The 25,560-nt window shown below is 29.9% G+C and overlaps 1 protein-coding gene and 1 long non-coding RNA gene across 14 annotated transcripts in view; one reads left to right on the plus strand and one right to left on the minus strand.

The window, feature by feature from the left end:
- LOC145686136 (synaptotagmin 1-like) overlaps positions 1 to 25,560 on the plus strand; it is a 473,180-nt gene that overhangs the window by 425,590 nt on the left and 22,030 nt on the right. For 3 of the 4 annotated variants that reach the window (XR_014131519.1, XM_081759121.1, XM_081759122.1), the window contains exons 10-11: positions 19,900 to 20,017; positions 20,368 to 20,501. Coding sequence is in view for 3 of the 4 variants with exons in the window: in XM_081759121.1 (XP_081615247.1) it covers positions 19,900 to 20,017; positions 20,368 to 20,501 (252 nt within the window). In the remaining variant the exon portion in view is untranslated. The remainder of the gene's footprint in view (positions 1 to 19,899; positions 20,018 to 20,367; positions 20,502 to 25,560) is intronic. The other variant, XM_081759123.1, reaches the window with a different exon arrangement.
- Positions 1 to 25,560, minus strand: part of LOC145686138 (uncharacterized) — a 208,653-nt gene that overhangs the window by 32,860 nt on the left and 150,233 nt on the right. For 6 of the 10 annotated variants that reach the window (XR_014131526.1, XR_014131524.1, XR_014131525.1 and 3 more), the window contains 2 exons: positions 12,597 to 12,764; positions 1,634 to 2,466 (listed from right to left, as the gene is read on the minus strand). This is a non-coding gene — a long non-coding RNA (uncharacterized LOC145686138). Of the gene's footprint in view, positions 1 to 1,633; positions 2,467 to 4,449; positions 4,552 to 12,596; positions 12,765 to 13,746; positions 13,847 to 25,560 lie in introns of those variants that run through there. The other 4 variants (XR_014131522.1, XR_014131521.1, XR_014131528.1 and 1 more) reach the window with 4 other exon arrangements.

Below are 25,560 nucleotides of genomic sequence, written 5' to 3' on the forward strand. Positions count from 1 at the left end.
AGGCTGATCGCCGAAACCAGGCAAAACTGTGGAAGATTTAATTTCATTTGTAGATTTTTTTATAGAGTTTGAAGTTTGTTTTCATAATTTTATTTGATTCCAGTCTTCTGTTGTTTCTTTTACTTAAATAAAACTAACGAAGTGAAAAAGGTAATGAACGAATATTAATGAAATAAAGTTTCACTACATAAAAACAAAGTTGATTATTTATCTATCCCTTTTTAAATATTAATTAAATCGTATAATTTTGTTAATTTTCAAATAAAATGTTTCGTGTTAAAATGTCTGTTCAAAGCTAAGAACGTAGTGGAATAGTTACTTGAATGATACTTCAACGAAAAGGGAAATTTCTTGAGCAAATTTTCTGTATACAATATATATCCGCAACACTCCTTCCACAATACAAGTGGAGTTGACCTTGGGATTTTATTAATAGATAATATTTTTCTACTGAACCATTGTTCAATTTTGTATATAAGACAGTTCTTTGAATTTTGATTTTCCTTCCCATATTATCCTGCTTTCGTCTTGCAACTTTGGTCGAAAAAGTGTGTATGTTCATTCACAGCATAATTTTCCCAACCATATGTGTGAATGTTTCTCATCATTAAATTTGTATGTTCTACCCGGGAAAAAATTCTTTATATTTATATGTAGATCTTGCAGACATGTCAAAGATGTGATGGTTATAAATATCTAAATTTATACACTTACATAAAATAAAATTTAGTTTTCTGTTAAAAATTGGCCACACAATCTTGCCACAAAAACGTATTGTCTCACAAGTTAACATTTCTCTATTTCAAGCGCTCTTACATAACAATTTAGAGCTATTGTTACTTTTAGGAATACAGTATCAATCTTTTAGCATTTAAAATACCATACATAGATTAATAAAGGAAAGCAATACATGACGTAATTTGATGAATTTGGATCCAAGTTTTTAGCAAAACAAAGTTGAATCTTCGTAATATTTATATAATAATGGATAAAGAAGAAATTGGTATTCAAATATTTGTTTCTAACGTGTAATTACGTTTATTACATTGCTTTTTCAGGTAACGTTATGAATATAACTACGTTCTTTACATTAAAACTGGAAAAATATAACTTTAAAATAGGAAAAATAGAGTAGCGTAGAGAAGGGGACACATTATTATGAGACTTTAATACTACTAAGGAATAAACGTTCGTAAATTGACTGCCATCGTTACCATCATCTCTCGTATCTCCAATTGCGTTAATATTAATACAGCTGTCTGTATTTTATGTGTCCTCTTGAAAGTAAAATAATATAATTAGTAACTCCCTATTTTGATTCTTTAATAATGTTCAGATTTGGTTCTAAAACAGTATAATTCTCGAAACTTGTAGAGATAAACTGAATATTACACGACACCTTGTGAAATGAAGTTACCAATCCTTTAGGATGAGAAGCGTTACATTTCATATATAAAACACGCACAATTTTTCCTTTCGAGAAATCGAGTATTACTTAAGATTTTTCTTGTTAAAAAAGCTGTTCTAAAAAAAATTGCAGGCAATCATCAGAAGTATATCCGCAAAACTATAGCTTTTTTCCTCCCTCTTCTATCATGGAAACGAAATTTTCTTCGTAAACTAGATAATTTTTGTTAATGATGAGTGTGAAAAATAATAATATATTGTAGCTGTATGTCTTCGAGTTTATGAAATACAGTTATTTTCATGGAACTTTTAATTCAGGGCTTATAGCGTAAGCAATCAGTAATTTCTTTTAAAAAAATCAGAGTTTGTTTACTATAATGAAGACGTGAAATTAAGATCATTTACCTGTAATATTAAACAAGTATAGATATCGTTTCTCTAGTTGAAATTATTTTGGTTTACTCTTTTCAAACTTTTAGATATTCCTTATTTATTAAGAGAAGAAAGAGTTTACAAAAAGTCTTCATTATAATAATAAAATTATTTTGAGAAATCACTACATGGTTTATAAAAACTCTGATATATATGAATTGCAAGTATATGTATATATATAAACATGAGTGAGATTTTGTTTTTTAAGTTAAAGAATACCAACAGCAATATAATATTTAAATTTAGAAAAAATAACAAAATTAACAAAATTACAGAAGAATTCCTTCCATCATCAGTTGTGTAAAGGTAGCCAGATATAATTTTCTTCTTCTTCCTCTGTTATTTCTTCGACCAGGATGCTTTGCACATAACCTGCAAGACTTTTGTTGCTTGTCAAAGTAAATGTGCGTTTTTTGGTGTTGTAACTTTACGTTCTTTCTCATCAAAATATACTCTTTTCGTATACTATAAACTATTTGTGCTTGCATGTTTATTAATTTGTTATTCGGCTGCATGAACCAACAACGATCTGTCAAAATTATGCACAAGTCTTTTGTTTAAAATATCAATTCGAACATTTTTCTTCTGAAAGCTCCGTATTTTTAGAAAAGTGGAAATCCTGGTAAGCTAAAATAAACAAATAAATAAAATAAATGAACTAAGAAATCAGCTTCAGTGTATATATGTATATTGGGGAAGCTATCGTGCTTAGGAACATATCTGATATTTTAATTTTTAAGCAAACTACACTAACACTTCAGTAATTAGAAGATGATTCTTTCTTCTTTATATCTCGTACATGTTTGTCATCAATATATAACAGTTCCTAACGGAGTTAGAGCTGCTAATAATCAATATTTTGTATCAAGCATAACTGTGATATAAACTTACGAATAAAATTATATTTTACAAGAAATATCTGTAAGAATGGATTAAGGAAAAATCCAGCTTCTTTTAATTTTAATTACAATTCAAAAAATACAGAATGGAGAAAAATACATTCCTCTACTGCATGAATAACTTAACCATTCCACAGGGAAATTTCACTTGTTATACTCCAATTAAGAGTTAATTATCATAAATTTCATTTAACATACACATTTATGCTATCTTTCAGCGTGCGCTTGCTCTACTAGCTCTAAATAATTGAAATAAATACTTGGCTCATCTTCTTCTAATGTAGTTTTCAAGCATATATATATATATATATATAGTAGCACTCATAAGTAGTTAAGACAACTTTTACAATGTAAGTACTTTTGTAAGAGTGACATAGGGCATTTATTGTAGATACAGAAGAAGTTGAATCTTGTAGACAAATACCAAAAAGGAAAAATACAACTATTTTTTTTTGCATGATGGATTGTGTTATTTTCTCTAAAGCACGTTTATAAATTGAAACTGAGTTAGGCTTAACTATGATCTAGTCAACTATGGTCAAGCCAATATACATATTACTTCCTCGATATGCCTTAAAATAACAGATTCATTAAAAACATTAACAAACAAAAATATTCCAAGGAAAGAGGCTCTTTTGTATACCAAATCCTAATAACATATTCACCAATAATATAAACACAACAAAGAAAATATTTTCACGTTGGATTTTTTTAAAGCTTACCGTCCAATAGTTGTAACTATTTTCGAACCTCTTTTATTCACTTAAATGTGACTATTAATTCCTGAGGTAACTACAATTTCAAGTTACTGATACGGTATTTGAGCCAACGACTGACTCATACTGAATGTGAAATTTGAAGCATTGAGTTCAGAGCTAGCAATTTAAAACTTTTCCGTGAAATATTAAACAAATTTTCAAGTACATCAGTACTAAGTTCATTCTAGAAACATACTCTAAAATACCTTGGTTCACTAGTTCAAGGTAGTTATACGAGCTCGTAAAATAAACATTGCTAGAAACATCAAGACTCAATATTACCAACATCGACGGGGCGCAGTGGCTCAATGATAGAGCGTTCACCTCCAGTGTTTGGGGGCCCTGGTTCAATCAAAGCTCGCGTCGTGTGGGCTTTGTGGTGAACAAACACCGTGCTCGTGGGTTTTCTCGGAGTTCTTCCGTTTCCTCCCACTCTCTTCATTCCACTATTTTATTCATTTCTCATCATCACCGTCTCCTTTAGCCTAAGCGGCATAACCGTGCGACGTAAAACTTAAAGATTTCATTTCATTTTCAATATTACCACCATCGATTGGTTAGAAATTATTGTCGTTATAATTATTAGAAACATTTTTTTCCTTAGTCATCATACTGAAATCACCTTTCTCTGTAGGTAGCAAATGATCGTAAGTATATCGTACGATATCATAATTTCACTAATATTTATCGCATTGCGATTGCGTAGGAAATAAAAAAAACTCTTCAAATTACGATTTATAGTTAAAATCATGAGAGAGATTGATCAGTTTAAAGATTATACATACATACATTGTATAACCTAGCAATTCATCGAGTTTGTTATTTTTGCCTTTTTTATCGTTTTTAAAATTGATTAAACAATAAATGCAAAGAAAACACATGCTCGAATGTTCAAAATTTCATATATTAGCTTTAAATAGATCATACAAACTCACATAAGTTTTTACACTTACTCTTTATTAAGATTCGATATGAAGTTCCCAACTTTCAACAAACAATTCGTTTTATCTAGCTGCTAAGCAATCATAAACAAAAGCGAATCGGTATTGTAAGAACTGCAAATGAATAATACAAACTTGAAATATAAAGTTTACAAAATCAACATTAATTAGTGTAACAATATAAATCATTTCCTTTTTTTCTTTCTCTTCGAATGAATGTACAACTCAAAAGCAAATTTATTCTTAAGCCCAATATACACGGACCGAAAAATATAAATATTATCACTACAGTTGTGAATACACAAGATTTGCTTGTTTGCGCCATAGAAATTTGTCTTCCTGTCTCTAAGAACAAATTTCGCATTCTTCAGAAAAAGTATTTCAGAACATAAGAATAAAAATTCCTTGGCTGTTCAATGATAGCATAGATCAAATTAATAATAAATGGCATGGACTACCATGCTAAATTGTCTCGCTCTCATTTTCTTAAATTAGATCAAGTAATGCTTTAGTTATTACTGAAACGTATATTTATGAAATATGAGCAAAATTATAATAGTCGTCTCTGGAAAACTTTGAAGAAACTTCATCTCCAAGATTAAACCACTCCTTCTAGATCCTTTTATGAGAAATGACTTATATCATGTTGTAGGGTTCTTATTGAAATATTTATGAAATTTGAATAAAATCGACTAACGAGTTTTTTTGAGAAAATCTTCCGTGTAAGCTCACCCCTCAAGAGTAAACTAACCCTTCTGAATTTCGTCAGGAGAAATGACTTAAACAATATTATGAGGTAGTTAATGAATGTATAAATTTATCCAAAAAAAAAAAAAAAGAATAAATAAATAAATGCTTGAGTACTTTCTGGAAGATTTGTCCAGAGAAAACTTACCCTAAGAATAAACTACTTCCTGTTTATCTTTTCAGTACAAATGGCATATGTCACATTATAGAATACATACGGAAACATTTATTTATGAAATTTGAGCAGATCGGCTGCGTTGTAGGTCAGAAAAGTGTCCTCAAAAATTCCACTCCAAGAGTAAACTCTCTCTTGCGGACTTTTTCATGAAAAATCACCTACACCATGTAGTAATGTCAATAACTAAATAAGTATTTATAAAATGTGAACAAAATTGCCTGAGTCATTTTTGAGAAAATCGTTCGAAATATAATTACCCTAAGAATGAACTGTTCCTCGTTGATTTTTCAGAAGTGACTAATTCCATATTATAAGGTTATTAATGAAATACTTGTGTATCAAATATAAACGAAATTGCTCGCATCATTTTTGAGAAAATATTTCTAAAAGAACCAAACACTGCAAGTGAACTACCCTTTCTGGATTTTTCTTAAAAAATACTTATACGACCATATTGTTGAATTGTTAATGGAATATTGTTTCATGAACTATGAACAAAATCATTAGATCCATTTTCCAAAAAATTGCAAGTTTTGATTTTTCACGCTTCAATTGGGACGTAAGAAGAAATTTCGAAAACTACTTCTGGAATACCTTACAAAACCCTTAAGTTGAAGACTTGACTTTAATATTGAACGGTATGACCTAAATGCGAGTGTACATATTTACATCAAGATGAACGAATGGACGAAATGACTTCCAAACATTCCTTTGTTGTCACGTAGAGGTCATGAAACGTATAAATCCGTTAAAATCTCGTATTCGATTTCTTCACTATCACAATACTTCCTTTTCTCTTATCGTCGAAAGTAAAAATATTACAGTAGTTTCATTAGAGATTTATAATATATATAAGAATATTTTTGATAAGAGTGAAACATAATATTTTATCTCTCTATTTCGAACCTTACAAAAAGTTCCATAAAGCTTCTGTAAATGAATTATCTATTATTTATAACATCTATTTACATTTCTGTATTTAAATATTCACATTTTTAAAAAAAATATACATTTATTATATTTTTGAAATATATTTAGTTTACTTTGACAAACAGTGATTTTAAAAATTGATCTGTAAACAAAACGAAAATATATTTGTGAAATACGGGAAATATTCTTAATTTATGCTTCTTCTGATTTAGTATTACTATGGACTAATAGCAAATGAGAATACTATTCCATATACGTTAAGATATGTATTATCTATTAATCAGGTCGAAAACATTATTCAAAATAATTTCTTAGTTTCAAAAAGAAAGTATAAAACAGAAGCTTTGAGAAATTTGTTTTTGGCTTCATTTAATAGTTGAATATCTTAACTTCATGGACAGTATCATTGTCAGTTCAGCTTAAATTCCTTTATTTACAGCCAAGGTAACATAAGTTAAATTATATTTATTTCAACCAGAAAGAGAATAATATTAAAAATATTTCTTTATGATGATAAACTATTTATAAAAAACATAAAAGTTCGATTTAAAAAAAAATAGTGAATAAATGAATGAAACACATATATTTAAATGAAAGTCAAATAATAAATTGAACAAAGTATGTAGGAATAATAATAATAATAACAATATACAAGATGAGCCTACTAATTTTCGAAGAAAATGTGGATTTTAAGATTATATGTAAATTTAATTTGCAGAACAATTTAAATTTTTATTATCTAATTAGTAGTGTGTCAAATACAAATGCATTTTTTTTTTGTAAAAATACTGAAAAATGTACTAGTTTCGTTCAGCAAATGGAAACACGAAACTGAAACACGTTTACTATAATACGAATATCAGCATAGTTTTCAAAAGAAAGTGACAGTTTCAAAGTTGATGATAATAACCGTTACTTAACGAATAATTTGGACTTTATCACATTTAATGCGCATTTATTTACATTTTTTTAAATGTCAATTTTCTGTACAAAATAATGAGCTAATTCATGAAGTGTGTATGCTAAAAAGGAGTGATGCAATAATGATATTAATACAATTTATTACCAATATTAATATACTCGCTAGTTTTCTCTCTTTGCATGATTCTTTGCTTGTGATAAGTACATGTGTGTTACATCTACTTGTTGTTGTTTTTTGTTATACCGATATTTATCTCTCTGTCTGTAAATGTGGTGATCATTCTCCTAGACAAAAATAATTGGAACTTTTACCCCTTATATGCTCAATAGTTGAGCATATTCTGTGTGAAGTAATAAGGTAATGTGTCTACCTACTTTTTTCTTTAAATTTCAATACAATTTCTCATAGCAAAGAAAAATAAAAAAAATGTTGTCCCTAAATCTGTAATTGTTCCTTTTGAAACTATTTTTGTTGCACTGTACAGGAAGTCGGTAGAATTAAAGCAATATTTTAATTATATGTTGACCTAATAGAAATTTGTTTGTGTATGGTTTAGTAGTAAGAAGGTACAAAATAATACAACAAAATCTTGCAAATTTTGTTTTTTGGAAAAATGGTGGAAGAACAAGGTGGTGAATATAAAATTTCCTTTGGTATTTTCATTTCTATTATTAATTATAATTAGAAGTGTTTACTCATACAGATTTGATATTACTTATCTTCAATATATTATAGATATTTTTTGTTAATTATTAGTAGTAATTTGGTGAATAATCTAATATAATTTTTAATAATGCATGACATTTATATTTTACAGTCTATTTTTATTGTAATTTTGAATTATATAAACAATTCTAATGATTGCATGATTTGCAAATTTGGTTTCTTTCACATCCAATAAATACGTTACAAGTTATTAAAATTATACATTTATTTTCAATATTGTTTTTATCTTTTAAAAGGTTTTCAGAAACCAGTACTTGGAAAATATATTAGAAGTTTATGAACAGGGTTAAGATACAAACTAACAAAAACTTGACTCATTTTAAACTTTGTTTATATTGCAATGTAATCTTATTTCTAATAGGCTATTGAATACAATATATGCGTGTGGTTCTTTCCGGATTAATGTCTTTTGCCATCTTGTAGCTTAAATTTATAATTGTGGTCTACTTCTGATTGCATTAATCTTAACTGGCGATTTTCTTGTCTGTGTGCTGTAGTGGATTAATATAACACGCCCAAATGAAAACTTGATAAAAATGTCGAGTAATGGAGGGTAGGATGGTTCAGTGGTAGTGTGCACCTTTGGCATAAGGATCTTTGGTTGGATCCCAGGTCATGAGACTTTTTGATAGCATCATATTTTGTTTTGGAGGTTTGTCTGTTTCCTCCAACATTCTCATCACTAATTTTTTCATAGTTATTCACTTGCATTTGCATGTGATCATCTCCTTTAACGTGCTCTTGAGACTTCGTTCATTACTGAGCAATGTTCAGTAATATAATACATAATATCATAATACGTTCGATGTAATAGTCACACACAAATCCAAAGCCATACTAGGAAAGAGTATATACTTGAGGAGAATTTGGGATGAGAGTTATTACTGCATTATTTCTTTAGTGGAATTGTATCTTATGATCATCTCACAATTTTTCCCTACAAAACAGAGAGATTGGCTAATTTTTTATTGATTCATTATAAAATTACATTCAAATATGAGTGATGTCAAGCAATATTTGTGAAACTGGCTTCTAACTTATTTATAATCCATTTTTTTCTGTTATAGTGAATAACATTAAAAAAAAAAACTCTAATGATCTTGAAACGACTCGTTCATTTATAGTGTCAATTTTATTTTTATAAATTACGTCCTGGTGTTACTTTTATTATTGATAGCAATTTCCTAATTAGAAAGACAAACGGATATGTGTTGTATGCTTCAATTTAGATTAGAGTATGACCTACGTTTCTTGCATACGACATACGACCTTACCTAGACCCCAAAACAAGTCAATTTACTGATTTGGGTGGTTATTCTATTTTAAACGAAAAGAGAACATTTCAAAATGTATATTTAATTGCTAGTGTATTCTTTAACAAGAATAATTTAATATTTGTTTCTTGGGTCCTCGGAGGATTTTAGCACTTTAAATATATTAGTATCACGGTTTTCTCCTGTGTATGTTTTGTACAGAAGCAAGAAACAAGGAGGATTGTTTTTTTTTTTTTTTTCAAAAAACAAGAACAAAAGTGACGAAATTTACTTGGAAATTAATGTGAACAAAAAGTAGCCAATCCCTGCATTGAATAGTGTACAATTAACTGTATTTTCGTTCCTGTAATTATACTAGGAAGGGAACAATGAAGAAAAATGGAAACAGAAGCATTACGTTGTTGATAATTATTGAATTTAAACTCCACAATAAATAACTGGCATTAAATCTGAAACATAGTTCACAGATTTTCATAAAGTAACATTTTTACAACACAAATTCACATGGATGTGGAAGAAATAAATAAACATATTGTTTTAATTTATAAATTATTTGGTATAATTAATTTATTATTTTTCTATTTAAACTCTTTACAGATTTGTTTCCATATTTTTTCCTATTAATAAAAAAAATCGTTTATTATTATATAATAAGTAGGTACCCAGTAGCTGATTGGAAGCAAGTAATTTTTCTACTCCTTATTTTGATTGTAGTCATGTATGAAATTGCGTTTTGAGAGTACAAAGATTCTATGTTTAATATTGTAAGTAAAATAGGCTAATAATTCTCCTTTTTTTAAAAAAAAAAAAAAAAAAAAGATCGGCATACTAGATAGGATCATATGAATCTATATTCATTATTTCTATAAAAGCGTTGTTACTCTATAAAAGCATTATTTCTATTAAGAAAAGTCAAAAATATAGTTTTTCAGTTGATGCTCAAAGGTTCGGAAACTTAAGGCTTTCCCTCTCTCCAAAGTAAAAGACTTTTAATTATCGTTATTTCTTTTTTTCGATAATTTATGAATGATTTTGGAATAGCTTGCTACAAGTTCACAGAAAATGTGGTACATTTCAAAGGAAAGAATACTATATATCCGAGTATATAGTTCATTCAGAGATTTGAGACACACACACACACACACAAAAAAAAAAAAAACCTTTTGCCTACTTATATAGGATGCTTCGAAGTAAATAAAATAAAATAAAAAAATAAAATCCTTACTTATCTTACATTTCGCTTGTTAACTTCAAACCTAACATAAACAAGAAGAGAATGAGTGAAAACGATATAACATACGACTTGCTCTTTTAGTTATGAGTTACCTTTCTACCCATATCTAGCATTGCCAGAAAAAAATATAGAGCTTCAATCATTTTTCTTTTAATTTGATCTTTTCTTCCAAATATCGGAAGCTTACGAGTCTTTCACTCCAAGGTGTTTTGATTTGTACAGACTCTTTTATTAGATTTATATCGATACTTTTTAAAAGGTTGCTGTTACGTCTTTTTCACACTTTAAAATACGTCAACTTATTTTAATTATTATGACAGCGATCAGAAAATCTGTATTGTTATTGAATAACGCTTGAAAACCCTATGTTCGTTCCTATATTTAAAATTGAAAAGTTCCGTAGACATTTTACATTCCTATTGCAGTTTTATTTATACTGTTATGTATATGGGTTCAAAGAAGTTAGGAAAAGCGAATTTATACCTAATAAATAACACTTCTTAAAAAGAAATGCTGTTACGGTATATCAATAAGAAAATTAGTTGCACGAATGTCTTCCAAAAATATTCAATGCAATAATTTTTTCTTATTTCTGGTCTTAAGAAATTAATACATAATTTCAAATTTAATGAACAAGTTATCTAATACGAAGAAAAGCTAATACAGAATTTAAAATTAGTTTAGAATAAGTGACTAGGATTATCAATGCTATTTCAAGCTTAATGGAATATCTTTGGATGATTCCATATTCTTTATTAGGTCTTGCATTCTTGAAATATTACTATGCATTTATTATTTCTCGAATTTATGCACTATTTACTTTCTATCTTAAGTATTTATTGAATTTATACGATAGTGTAAGCCATTAGTGATGTTTCAAATTTCGCGTGATTGAAGCTCAATATCGTTATTTTGATCTAATGTTGCGATAACTATCTTTGAAGTGTATTAATATGAAGTGAATTTAATCTACTTGCGTTTATGTAATATTTATTTGTATTGTTCTGTATACTGAAACCAACGAGAAAAAATAGAAACTTTGTGCTCTGAAAATGCTTATAATCTCTTATTTTTCTTCTTCTTTTTGGTAATATAATAATTATGATTTTGAAATAGCTTTAAGTTCAAGTATTCAAATAATATCTATGCAGCAGACCAGTTTTTCTACAGGGGACCAAAAGGAACCTGCTAAAGCCAACCAAGGGTGAATTTGATAAATTTATTCATGTTGTTCTTTCTCTCTTTTTTTTCCCCAAAAAATTTTTCTCTGCTCTGCTTTTGGCCTGTGTATATGGTTGTGCCCTACGACTCATTTGCATGCTGCTTCAAAAAAATATATATATTCCACGTAAGTATTTTTTGTCACCAACTTTTTTAATTTTTTCACATTTGGATGAAAATTTCCTGCTTCCTCAAAGAAAAACAAATGTTCCAAATATTATTTTAACTACTTCATTTATTTTAAAACTTGTCTTTTTTTCTTCTTTTGATTTGTTTGATGGGCATGTATTGGCTATCTCAAAACACCTTAAGATATTAGTTGCTGCTGCAAAACAAGAAATATGTTCGTTATTTTTTTCTTTGCCTATAATTTAATATGCATAATACATCGGCTGTTGATCTTAATAATACGCAACAATTGCTGATTTTTTTTTAACTGTGCTAGCATGCAAGCTTTCGCAAGCATTTTCTTCCGTATTGTTGCACCCTTTGTTATTTTTTTTATCTAGTGCAGGACAGACCTAGAAGCTAGACTACTGGAGAAAAGTAGAAGGAACTCCTCCAGAGTAGCCTAGGGGATCCATCATAATGTAGTTCTGAAGAATTACATACATTTTTACCTGTGTATATTTATACTGTATATTCGAGGGTGTTTAGCACAAAAGAAAAAAAAATCGAAGGAATTGTGTTCTTGTAGATACTAAAAGAAAATTCTTAATTGAAATGTTAATATATACTATAACATCTAATAAATCTCACAGGGAGGGACTCATTGGAACCGTTTGTGGTAATAGGGATCACGTTCATTTTTCTGCTGTATTCAAGATTTAACGAAACAGTGACAAATTACGTTCAAGGGATCAGTTACTTTTAAAATAGCAGCAACTGTTGACTTAAGCAGCGTTATTGGCTAAACAAGAAACTTACCTTTTAGGTAGTAATTTATATTCTGTTCAAGTTCTTTTTTTTAGTATGGACATGTAGACACTTAGAACAGACCATCTGTTTTTGAGCTCAGTGTTGTGAAGTAGCCAGTATAGAGTTTGTGACGTGACATTTGTCTTCACACTTCATGTGTACTTTGTCTTTGTCTTTCTGTAAAATAGAATTAAGTTGTTTTTATAAATTGTTGCTTTAGTGGAAGCTACAGAATACATAACGAGCTACTCAATTTTTCAGTACACTACATGACAAACTACAGTACATAAGTTTATATATGCATTTTCTATGATTTTTAAATCTGTATGGTATTTCAGTTGTAATCCATAATAAGATTATAAAACAAAATGTGTGTAAAATTAGCATATAATTTTCTAATTCAAAATTTATTCAATGAAAATATAAGTTGTTTTCAATGAAACATATTTCTACACTATTTTGATACTTTGAAAATGTTGCTAAAATGATTGTATCGAAATACAGCATACGTGATGAGAGAGAAATATTTTGCAAATAACCATATTGAATAATTTTCAGTGTGGAGCCATTCTTCAAGTAAACAGAGCTTATTTGAGAAGCATCTTATATTTATGAATGAAGCTCATATTATGTCCGTCATTATTTCTGTATGTCTGTCTTAGTATCCATATATCTTGAAGTCGGGACTTTTTTTTTCTGTAACACAGCTCAAAGTTGATCTTTAAATACATGACCAGTAAATCTGCAAATTATTGTAACTTGAGTCTTCAAACTTTTCTCTAACTCGTGATAATTAAGCCAATTGTTATATTACACTCTCTATATCATGTGAAATTTTGTGTTGTTTGCTTACCGGAACAAACGGTGCAAACGATAACTTGCTAATTCTGTATTTGTGATATCCAAATTCGATCCGTGAGTCACTTTGTCTGAGGGTTCCTAAACATTTCTACTATATAAATCATATCAGGGTGATTTCAGAAACAAGGACACGCATTTGTTACCAAGAGCAAGGGCTAGGTTTAAGCTTGTTATTTCCTATGTCACCAAGAGCAAGGGCTAGGTTTGAGCTTGTTATCTCCTATCTTCTGAGCTTTATTCAAGAGTTCCTTTAGAATCTTACTCAAATCCTAAAGATGCGGTAATTGGGTTTTCTTACCATTGTTTTCAATTTAGCCAGGAATTTTGTCATCTCCAGACCACATTTATATATAAAGTCGTAGCCACCATTTGTATCTACACAATGAGGTATAATCTTCCTTTATAGAAAAGAAAAGTCTTCAATAAGTTAATGATACAATTTGTTCATATTCAATAAATATACTTGAGTACCTTAATGTCTTTCCAAACAGAAAGCTTATAAGCTGTATTAGCATCTTTTAACTTGTAATCGATAATAAAATTGCGATGCAAGGGTAAAGCAAAATAATGTAAAAATAGGAAAAAAATATACGTGTATACTATTTACAAAAGGATATTATAACAAGTCTCCAAGATCGCGTCGTAATGTAATTTGTATTTTAAAAGGAAATTGTTTACTTCAACTACAGAAAGGATCTTTATTCTTTAGAAGCGGACATTATTGTGAAAGGATGTCTTGAATCCAACTGTTCCATCTTCATTATAACCTGTAGGTTGCCATTCGTTACTCTAGCAGAGAAAAGGAATATTTCTAGCCATTCTAGCCTGTGCGTAACAACAAAAAGAATCTTGTAGTACTTTAATTTCCATTTTTAATGTTAGTTTCCCTTAGAGGATCAGATTTTCTTAAGATGAAAAAATGATTTTATGAAACAAAGAGTGAAAGATGGAATGAAAAGTATCTCTATTTAAAATATCCGTCCGATATTTTTCTAATGTGATCAAAACAAATCTGAGTATGTCAAATTAGTTTCATTTATAGAGTTAATCCACCTGAATTACGAAATCAAAGCCACATTGAATTTAATAATTTAATCCTGCAATCCTGCTCTAACAGTTTATACGAATGAATATCTAATGAATAATCTTCCAAACATTCTATCATAAATGGTTAACCAGAAGAAAGCATACATAGTGCTGCTCTGTATATATAATATAAAACCTTGCTGGTCTAGTAGCTACCATGTGACACTTTGGTGAGCTCGAGCACATTGAACACATACGGTAGGTTGGATATTCTTTCTTAAACTGCAGATCTACATCCCAAATAGCCTTTGCACTGAAAAGAGACGCGCTAAATTTCAGCAAACAAAACAAAAAAATTCATTAAGGTGAAAAATGACAGAAGAGCATGATTCTGTTATTTACAAATTACTTCTCATCTGTTAGAAACAACGAAGATCAGGTACTCGGTGCATTATTTACTGAGGTTGTGAATAAAAAATGTACACCATCGGAAAATTAGGTCTACATGCTAAAATGGACTGCTTGAATATAGAAAGAACACTTAAAAGACTTAAATGCGTTAGATACAGGAAGTAGCATTTCCAATTTATGTATCTAATTTCAAATATTAAAATGTGAAAGTTTTAAGCGCAAATTTGTACAATTATATTTGTAAACTGAATTTTTCAGAAACAATTATATAAAAAAAATACGTTTTATGTACTAAAACTGAATATGTGAATTTCACTGTATTAGGCTATTTTATAGTTCATTTACTTCATATCCAAACATAGATGTGTATTATTGGAGGATACTGTTATGGAAAAAGGAAGAATTTCAACCATATATTGATCTTGAAGTTAAACAACGGTTAGATGAAATAACACGTGAATATAATCAGAACACTAGTGATACATTGCGAGTAGATTATGGAAAGAATGCTCACAATAATGATAATCTAACTAATAGAGGGTTTGAAATTACAGAAGAAATGAGACGACATGTTATAGACCATTAACACACAACGCATCTTTTGTCAATTATTATAATAATCAAGCTTAGCAGCAGTTGTTGTTTACAAATTTTGGGTTTGTGTGCTGCTGTTTGCTGCAATTGCTACAAGTTTATTTGCTGCAATTGTAATTTTAAAAAAAATAGTATGAAGATTTATTATGAAGGATATTATTATTTAATTTGATAACATAGTAGGGCAAAATATATTACTTCTAAATTCTTTTCAATTTGTCATCAAGAGTTCAATATATTGACCGTTTCTACATGTATAGATCTTATCTTGGAACAGATTCAAAGCTAGGTTCCAGGATTCTTGAAAGGAAAATGTGCGGAGACATTTGCATTATTATATAGCTTCTTCCTGTAAATGTTCAAACTACTTAGCTGAGGTCAATACATATAATTTTCTTCCTTGACTAAAAGAAAGGTAATCTCAGACTATTTTTTTTCATACTTAAAGAACATTTTCTAGCATTTGTATTGAATATTATTACGATGGAGGACTGCCGAATTTATGAGCACTACCACTTGGCTTTGCCTAAGTTTGATCTTTAACATTTTGGAAAGCGTAAATTGATTACATACTTTCGCACATAGGTTTTTGATTAATTTTGGCACCTCTGTTTCCGAATGTAGCTTTGTAGATCGTTTGGCTACGTAACATAATTTCTTGGTACTTCTTAGTGCAGTATGAAAAGAGTTTGTTCTTTAAACATTTCTCTGGCCAATTGTTCAGTAAAAAGATGTCAGTTAACGTGCTTGATTTGACGTGTTGCACATATAACATCTTTGTCATTACAGAGAACTAAAATGTATTATACCTTAATTAACAATAATTTCCTGGTTATATGAACCAAAATATCTTTTCTCATTCCCTTGATATGTTCGTTTTGATACATAGCTGTCCTTCAAATCAGATGCAACTGATCTAATATTGGGCGGTTGCTTTTAACTAACACTTAGTAAGTATCCGCATCATATACTACTTTTTCACTACAATTGTACCATAAATTATGATATTCACTACTTCTTATTCTAATACAAAATAGGAAAAGATATTCGCACATTTTAAATTGGACGATACTCTCATACTCATATGGTGGAGTCTGCAATGTGAACGAATCTGAGTAGCATTTAAAAGATCATGATTTCATTTCTCGTTCAGGTAGAATATATATATATATATATATACAATTTCTGTAAACAAAATAAGAAAAACTTTAAAACTGATTGATCTTCAAATTAACAATTCATTATAAAAGTTCATAACAATTGTAAATTATATCTTGATGCTATTTGCACTATGGCCATATATGTTTCTCTATATAGTCTTATTGCTTTAGCTAACATCTCTTCATTGAGATCCATAAAAACTATGCGACTTACGATGAAGAGATAACAGCTAGACCGTTCCCTTGACTTTACTTGAAAATGGCTTCACATTGAAAGGATTTTAAATCGCGCTAGTTTTGTTCTACAGTATAGACAAATCATGGGTTCAATTTGTCATTTTATGTACTGTTAAATTCCATAAGCATTATTAAAATATATGAATATTGAAAAAAAATCAAGCACAATGTTTTTTGCATATGTTGGAAAATAAAGTAAAGAAAATGTACTACGCAGACACAAACACACGACTAATCATATATATATCTTGGAATTTTATGAAGAATTGTGTTTTAGTACTACATTTTTCTTTTTGAAATAATTTTAATCTAAAATTTTTATAATCCCTTATTTATGCACATGATGAACTATGTTGAATATATTTTATTTATTTTCTTCTTTGGTTATTTGATTATATATATATTTATTTTTTCGAATAAGTACACCATATACTGCTTGATGCAAGCATAATGAAAGCGTAAATAAGTTTGCTGTGAAATGCATATTTTGCAACAAAATTTTAGATCTAATTACTTGCCATTTTATATTTTGCTTCAATTTATGCAAGGAATTACACATTTTCAAGCATTTTGATGCAAGTTATCATATTTTTTCTTGGTTTGTTTAAATGCTATTGGAATGACTCATATTTTAAAAATAGACGAATAAATACAATGATAATCAGATACATTTTTTCTTATGGCAATGCACATTGAGATTTAGTTGCGCACATTATTTACAACATATTAAGTTAAATTAATAATTTATATTTAAATAAACAGTTTATAATAAATGTATTTTGTGTTCTATGAATTCCACATACATATTTTTTAAAACTAAGATTTATTTTCACCGTATATAGGTTATTCAGAAGTGTGCTTAAAAATTATAGGAATCGATATTTGAATTCAGATATATTAGATTGAAGACTTCAGGTGATAAAAGTCATATTTATTATTTAATTTTGTATACAAGAACAAAACATTTTAAAGAGACATAAAACTTGTTTTAATATGCACTTATCCACAAAAGTTTATACCCTGCTGAGCGAATAATATCTTTCAGATCTCGCAGTGATTGGACATTACCTCACTAAAATTCATCTTGCTTTTACTCAACAACAGTTTGTATATTACGTAGTGGAGGTAAATATTAAATTACGTATATTACGTAGTGGTATTACCTTCCATTTGAAAGCCAGAAGCTGCATCTCGAAGCGTCAATGATGAGTTAGCCCAAATATGTCGAAGAGAAAAATGGAAATCTAAACTCTAAGAATCTCTAAAAGAAGGAGAGCTTTAATTAAATTTACGTTTTTGAAATTTAATTCAATTTAAACAGTTCCATTTAAACTTCGGTAACCAACTCATTTTCATCTTAGTTGTACTCTAGTGAACTCATTGTCGAGAAGTTACAAATAAACTTTTAATTTATGACTTTAAAATTTCATGTAAAGAATATTACATAGAAGGAAATTTGTTGAAAACAATGTACTATTTCAATTTTTAAGTCTCTTTATTAGTAGTTACATTTCAGAACTTTTATTAGTGAATATATGTGAATATTAAAAAAATCTAAAAAAAAAAACTTTCAAAACAACGCCACTTTTCATGTAATTAATGAGTTGCATTGTATTTATTAACTTTTCCTTATGGTAATAGTTATTATTCATTCTACCACTTGGGTTGGACTCCTTTAGCTAGTCTTTAGTTTCATTACTAATCCGCTTATTTTCGTTATAAAAAATAAAAGATGTATTCTTACGTGTTTTAGGTATTAATTAATTTGTCTTCATTTTGGTATTCTATTTTTGCCTTTGGCCTTCTCGCGAATTCATATTCGTGCTGTTTGATATCTTCTGGTTCCCTATTCTATTTGAATTTAAATCTAAATGAAGATTACATTCAGATTCAGATCAACAACAGTTCTATAGTAAAGCTTTACGTTGAGTTTTTGAACTAATAGTTCTTTTGAGCTAACTCCAATTACGTATTCTTGTATAATATGAGTTTGCTCCCGATAATATTCACCAAAAATTTAGCCAACTTATTTACAATCTTGTTTTAAAAACTGGGAATCAAAGAGTTCAAAATACTATAAAAATTCAGTATGGAAAAATGTAGACAAGTAATTACCCAGAAAATAGAAAAAAAATATTTTACTGACTCCATAATATAATCTGGATATATATATATATATATATATATATATATATATAATATGCGTATATAACGAAACTTTTTCATATTACGCGGCTTAATACAAAAATTGCTCAGCTTTGCAGTAAAACTTTTGACCACGACTGATCTGAAAAACATGTCATTAGATCTATTGCAACTAGCATTTAAGTATGACAATATTATTTTTAAAAAATTAATTAACATTATAAAATAGGTAAAACTTTGGCATCATGCAGGACGCTTATACTTTATCAATTCTTTTTATTTTGAACATCCCATAATAGTGAAAAGACTAGCACTGATGGAAAAGAAAATGAACGTCTATGTTTACGTTTTACTTCGCGAATCATCAAATTATATATATTTCCTTCTGCTGTCCGTTTGTCAGGAGGTCTAGCGATAGTGATCCTCCCGTTCAGTGGTTAGAAATATATATTTTTAAAAGAAGAAAAGAGAAAGAAACTTTATTTTGCCTAACATTCGGACTATAAAACAAATTCATCTAGGATTTATTTTCATTTCAAAATTTGTGAAATTTATTTTGTTCAAGTACAAATATCAGTAAAATTTGAGGGATATTAATTATGTGGAGACGAACTATTGTAGATCATGAATATAATTTGAAACGTGAATATGTTGGGAAAAGCAATTACAAAATTACTACATGGGTATCAACTATTGTGGATAACTACATAAACTTTTTTCACAAACATATACATATTTCATTAAAATTATAAAAAATAAACAAAAAAGAACATAAATTTTTAGTTTATTGGCAAGCAATTTATAAATATATCCATTTTTTAAAAAAATTAAATTATGTATAAAAATATTACATGGCCAAAAATGTGTTTGTTTTGTAGGAAAACAAGTTGGGTGACATTTGCTTCTCACTTCGGTACGTTCCAACTGCTGGCAAACTAACAGTTGTAATTCTTGAAGCAAAGAACCTCAAAAAGATGGACGTCGGTGGATTATCAGGTAAAATTGAAAAAATACTGAGCAACTGATTTTTTATTTATTTTTTAAATATAAATAATTACAATTTATATGTGGTAGAGAACAATTTGTTATTCTAGTGTAATATAAATTTGTAATACATTTCATTACTTATCAACAGTTTAAAATTAAGTAGAATCACATTAGCCTTAACAATAATACTCCTAACGAAGATTTTGTTCTGAATAATCGTGAGAACATAACACTTGGACTATTTATTAAAATACAAATATGGTGTAAACCGAGTCCCTATGTTATCCTTACTAAACTCTCTATTCAAGTTCTTTATTCGAAAATAATTTCTATAGTTTACTTTTATTTTTACATCTTAGATCCTTACGTGAAAATTGCTTTGATGCAAAATGGTAAGCGATTGAAGAAGAAGAAAACAAGTATCAAGAAATGTACTCTGAACCCTTACTACAATGAGTCTTTCACGTTTGAGGTGCCGTTCGAACAAATTCAGGTGAGTGATATAATAAATTCTACTATTTACCTACTCAATTGTTCTTCCTAAATGTCCTCTTCTTCACTGTAAATATTTTTATCTTTTATTTCGTATCCTACACAAGATATGTAGGGGGAGACACTTTCCCCCATTACAGATGGATTTTATCTTTATTAAACCTCAAGCTAGGCACGGATGACACTAATTAACCATCAAATAAGCATGTCTTGTTAAGAAGAATGCATAACTTAGCGAAGAAAATATAAAATATCACATTTCGTAATGTATTGCATATGCGAGTTGTTAGAAAAGCAATGCTGCACGAACCGACAGCACTGCTACTTCCAACTTCACATGGGAGGTAAGTTAACCCTTTGCGTTTACTCAGTACAAGTTTGAACATACTCCAGTTGCTACTGATTGTTGATAACGTTTGAAGTGAAATTTTCGAACGTTTGAAGCGAAGTTTGAAAAATTCTGAGGTACGTTACGAAAATGAACCAGCAAAAAATTGAGCAACGTTCTGTTAACAAATTTTGTGTAAAACTTGGCGAAACTGCTACTGCGACTTACGAAATGTTGAAAAAGATTTATGGAGAATATTTCTTATTCAGGACTCAAGTGTTCAGATTGCACACAAGTCCTTTTTAGGACCCCAAATTCTCACTGTCCCAAGAAAGTGAGAATGGGCAAATCCAAAATCAAATTGATGACCTCTTTTGGATACTTGAGAGATCGTCCACAAAGAATTTTTGCTACCAAAACAAACTGCCAGTCAAACTTTTTATCGGGAAACACTTGAAAAACTCAGAAAAAGTGTAGAACGTGTACGATCAGGCAATGGATGCACTTGGATGCTGCACAGGAAATTTTCATTAATGAATTTTTATCTTAAAAAGCGTTCTTGTGATTTCTCAGCCTCCTATTCGCCGGACTTCAGTCCCTATGACTTGTTTTTATCCCCCTTGCTCTAGAACCACTTGAAAGAGTGTCCTTTTGGTACTTTGGATAATATCCAGGAGAGCGTAACTGACAAACAGAAAGGTATTCCAGCAGAAGCAGGAATACCAGGATTCCAGCACTGCTGCGAAGAATGGAAGCAACGCCTCCATCACTGCTGTGTAGCTGTCCAAAGGGACAATTTGAACCTTGATTTTTTAAAAATGATTTAATTCATTGTTAACAGAAAATCAGTCTCATTACGTTGCTCTTCTTATATCATATAACAGTTAACCTATTAACAGAGATCTTATGTTAGCACACTGTTAGATATGTGTCCAAGCTGTTCAGTGAATTAATAAAAAGTATTGTCTTTTAACTTTTACATTTCAATCATAATAAGATAATCGATGATCAATTAGAATGTAACATTTCTTTCAAAATACACCACATTGCTTTTTTAGGATAGGTGATTTTTTTTATATTGAACAAATAAAAATATCTAGTATATGAATAAGATCATTACCTCCTAAACTAATTATAATAGTATGTAGATTTACTGTGAATTAGAATTACATTAGAAAAGAGGAACTAATATTTCTTAGATTAATAAACTACCAGAAGTACAAAATGCTCTGAAAGTAGTAGTAGTAGTAATAATATGCGTGTCTTTATGTGTAAGATAGTGTGTCGCTTCTGCAAAACCTCTTACCTTGTACAGTATTTTACCTTTAATATTGATAACTGTTTTTAATAATGAATAATATTTCAGCGATAGAGTTTATATATAACTAAATTACAATCCGTGCAGTATTGGAATGGAAAGTGAACGTTAGTTCCAATGAAGTTTATAAAAAAAAAAACTATTGTTAATAATTTGTCAAGTTTACTTTAGACCGACAATTGTAGAAAATTTGCTCTAAATTAGAATCTCCTTTAAAATAAAAGAAGATCCAGTATTTGTCCTTTGATTAGTATATATTGACTAGTAGAAGTACCAGTTTTGTACATATTAGTGAAAATATTTGAAATACGTACAACTTTTTGGATTTTGACTTGGAGAATTACAGACTTCAAGTTTGAATTCACTGAACTAATGAAACTGAAAAGAATCTACATGATATTTCTCACAGTTGAGATCTATCTAAATGCTTACATCCGAAAACTAGATTCATTACATTTTGTAGAAATCGTTAAGTAAAATCAGCAAATTCGTACGTCTTCCACTGCAATCAATATTTTTGTGCCCATCGCTTCTACATTACCCTGTGTTCTTAAAGTAGAATGATATGTTCTCTTGAACATGTATATATATATATATATATATATATATATATATATATAAAAATAAATAAATTTTGTTCCATTGCGTTGGCTACACTAAAAGTTAAAACCAGCAGATCAAAAGTATTGGCGATTTACTTTGCTCTGCGTTAACCATATTGAACTCTGCAAGAAATTGACATTTTCGTATCATCTGAAGCAAATGATGTTACATAAGTATTTTGAACAGTTTAAAAGACACACATTATATTAGTAGCATTTACCTACTACCGCTTTCTTGGTGCGAAATAACTCCAATTCATTCAAACGAATAAGATTTGGTGTAGCAGGCACGTAGCCAGGATTTCGTAATGGGGGGGGGGGGTACGTGACGAAATACTGTGGTTATCACACCAGGGGCTCGATCATTCTAAACTATTTTACTGGCAACACATATTGGTTCGTTTAGCCAGGATTTCGTAATGGGAGGAGGGGAGTGACATGAAATACTGTGGTTACCCACAAGAGGCTCGAGCAATCTAAACTATTTTACTGGCAACATACCCGTATTGGTTTGTTAGGACAATAAAATGAGGATATGTTAGTAAGTATTTTAGTAACAGACTATGAAAAAATCCCCAGTAATAGAATTTTAAAAAAAGTATTTAAAAGTATTGAAGTCTTCCGAGGTCATTCGAATTCAGTTTTCCTTGTCTTCTTTTTTCTTCTTTTTCTTATCTTCGTTTAGTGCCGTTAAGGATAGCAACTAGATATCTTTTGGCAATAAAGACATGCTATAACATGGATTAGTGCTGCCGCGAAATTGAAAATTTCTTTAACCAGTGTAACTGGAATCTATGTTGCAAGGCTCATATTATTGGTGATTGTGGGGATTTCTTAAGTTCTACCTGAGAATCTAGCTGATCAAACCGGTTTATCGATCGTCATTTGTAGTCCATAGGATTAGCATGGAGCTAGACGGAATTTGGAATGTTCCGTCACAATAATATTCATTTTTAACATGACCCCCTTGTATTCTCCATACAAAGCTCCTCATAAGAAAGAGTAACCAAACGCTTGCTGTAGCTTTATATTTTTAACACTGATTCTTCCTTTTGTCGTTTCTTTTTGTTTTATCCTTCCTATTTTTTTCACTTCTCATTTCGAAAGGGGAGTCCAGACCCCCGGACCCACCCGTTGGCTACGTGCCTGGGTGTAGCAAGAAACGCAGGTACGAAATTTCGTGCCTATGTGAATGATTTTTCTATATTTTCTGAAGCAAAATTCGCAACACCAATATCCTGCATGTTCAGCCAGCGTTTGAAAAGAAACTTATTTTAGTAACATTTTGTCGTTTCCTCTTTTGGGTGGAAATTTTCGAAATTCTTACAAGTGAATAAAATATTCCTATACTATGTAGCAAGAAGCTGTCTTGCACCATATTTCGTGTGTTTAAAGGAAAACATAATGATAGGAAAAATTTTCTTCTCTCCTCTCATTCGAGTAAAATTTTCAGAAACTTGAAAATTGTAAAATGTGCCCCAAGTATTGATCTGTTGCCACAACCATAAATGTTTACATTGCTGAAAACAATGATATAGTAAAAATCTTTTATTCATTTGCAGGTAATATGATTTTAACTTACTGTCCCATCGATTGAATTTATAAATATTGCCTATGATATAAATTTCACCCAGTTGGTAACACGTAATACAAAAATTATGATCCACAAAGTAATTTTTGCATGAAAGAGACATACAAAGAACTGAAAATCCGTTCTTCTGTGAACATCATGCTGAATGCATGCAAGTGAACAACATACGTATTCTGTGTATCAACTATTGGGGGCCGCGGTGGCTCAGCGGTAGAGCGTTCACCTCTGGTGCATGGGGTCGCGGGTTCAAACCCTGCTCCTGCTAAGTGAACTTTGTGGTGGACAAACACCGTGTGCGTGGGTTTCCTTGGGGTTCTCCCGTTTCCTCCCACTTTCTTCATTCCATCATTTCATTCATTTCTCATCTTCACCGTCTCCTTTAGCCTAGCCGACATAACTGTGGGAAGTGAAAATTCAAAAACTTCATTTCATTTCTGTGTATCAACTAGTCTCCATGTATCAAATATAGTGCCTTTACATATCAAATATAGTGCCTATATCAGTCTACTTTTTCATATTTACTTTTTACTTAACACATAACTCTAATCTAATTAGTCTTTCCAAATTTCATCTTATTCAGTCACCGAAGATAGTGATTCTTCACTTAGACAATGGTGTTTTGCTTCGTATATCAGTGGCGACTCCTTCATATTAAACAAAGAAGTAAAGGAATATTTATTGTACTATTTTTCATTCTTTTAAAGTACAACTTCTAGTATCCTTCTGGCTTTCACGATGTCCTCCTCTCGTCAGTATAAAAGATAAATCGCCAGCACCTCCTCACAGATAAATGTTAATTCTTCAAGAATGTTCAGTTTATCGCAAGACTAAACTAGCAGTTAGCCACTACATGTCAAAGCCATAAGTTATGAAAAATCGCTGAAGAGCAGTAGTTCTTCATGCATCTGAGTTAGGTGGCACGTTTACCGCTAAAGTTTGCGAGCATGAAGATTTCTGCTCAATCGCTTCCTTTTCTGTGGAGAGGGAACTACACAGTTCCTTCCGGTAACCACAATAATAATAATAATAATAATAATAATATGACTACATTTAGTGGTTGCAGTTTGATGCTTCAACCAAAATGAAAGTAGTTACAGCGATATATTGGTATCCGTACTTAAACTGTTCCAGAACTCCCCTCGATTTCAAAGACAATTTTTCCTTTTTTAAAATGGTAGAAACTGAATTAATTCTTCATAAGATCTACTCGAATTTTGAAAT

This window comes from Thermobia domestica, chromosome 5, assembly GCF_964235325.1.
Source record: "Thermobia domestica chromosome 5, izTheDome1.hap1.1, whole genome shotgun sequence".
In the NCBI taxonomy this organism is placed as follows: Eukaryota; Metazoa; Arthropoda; class Insecta; order Zygentoma; family Lepismatidae; genus Thermobia; species Thermobia domestica.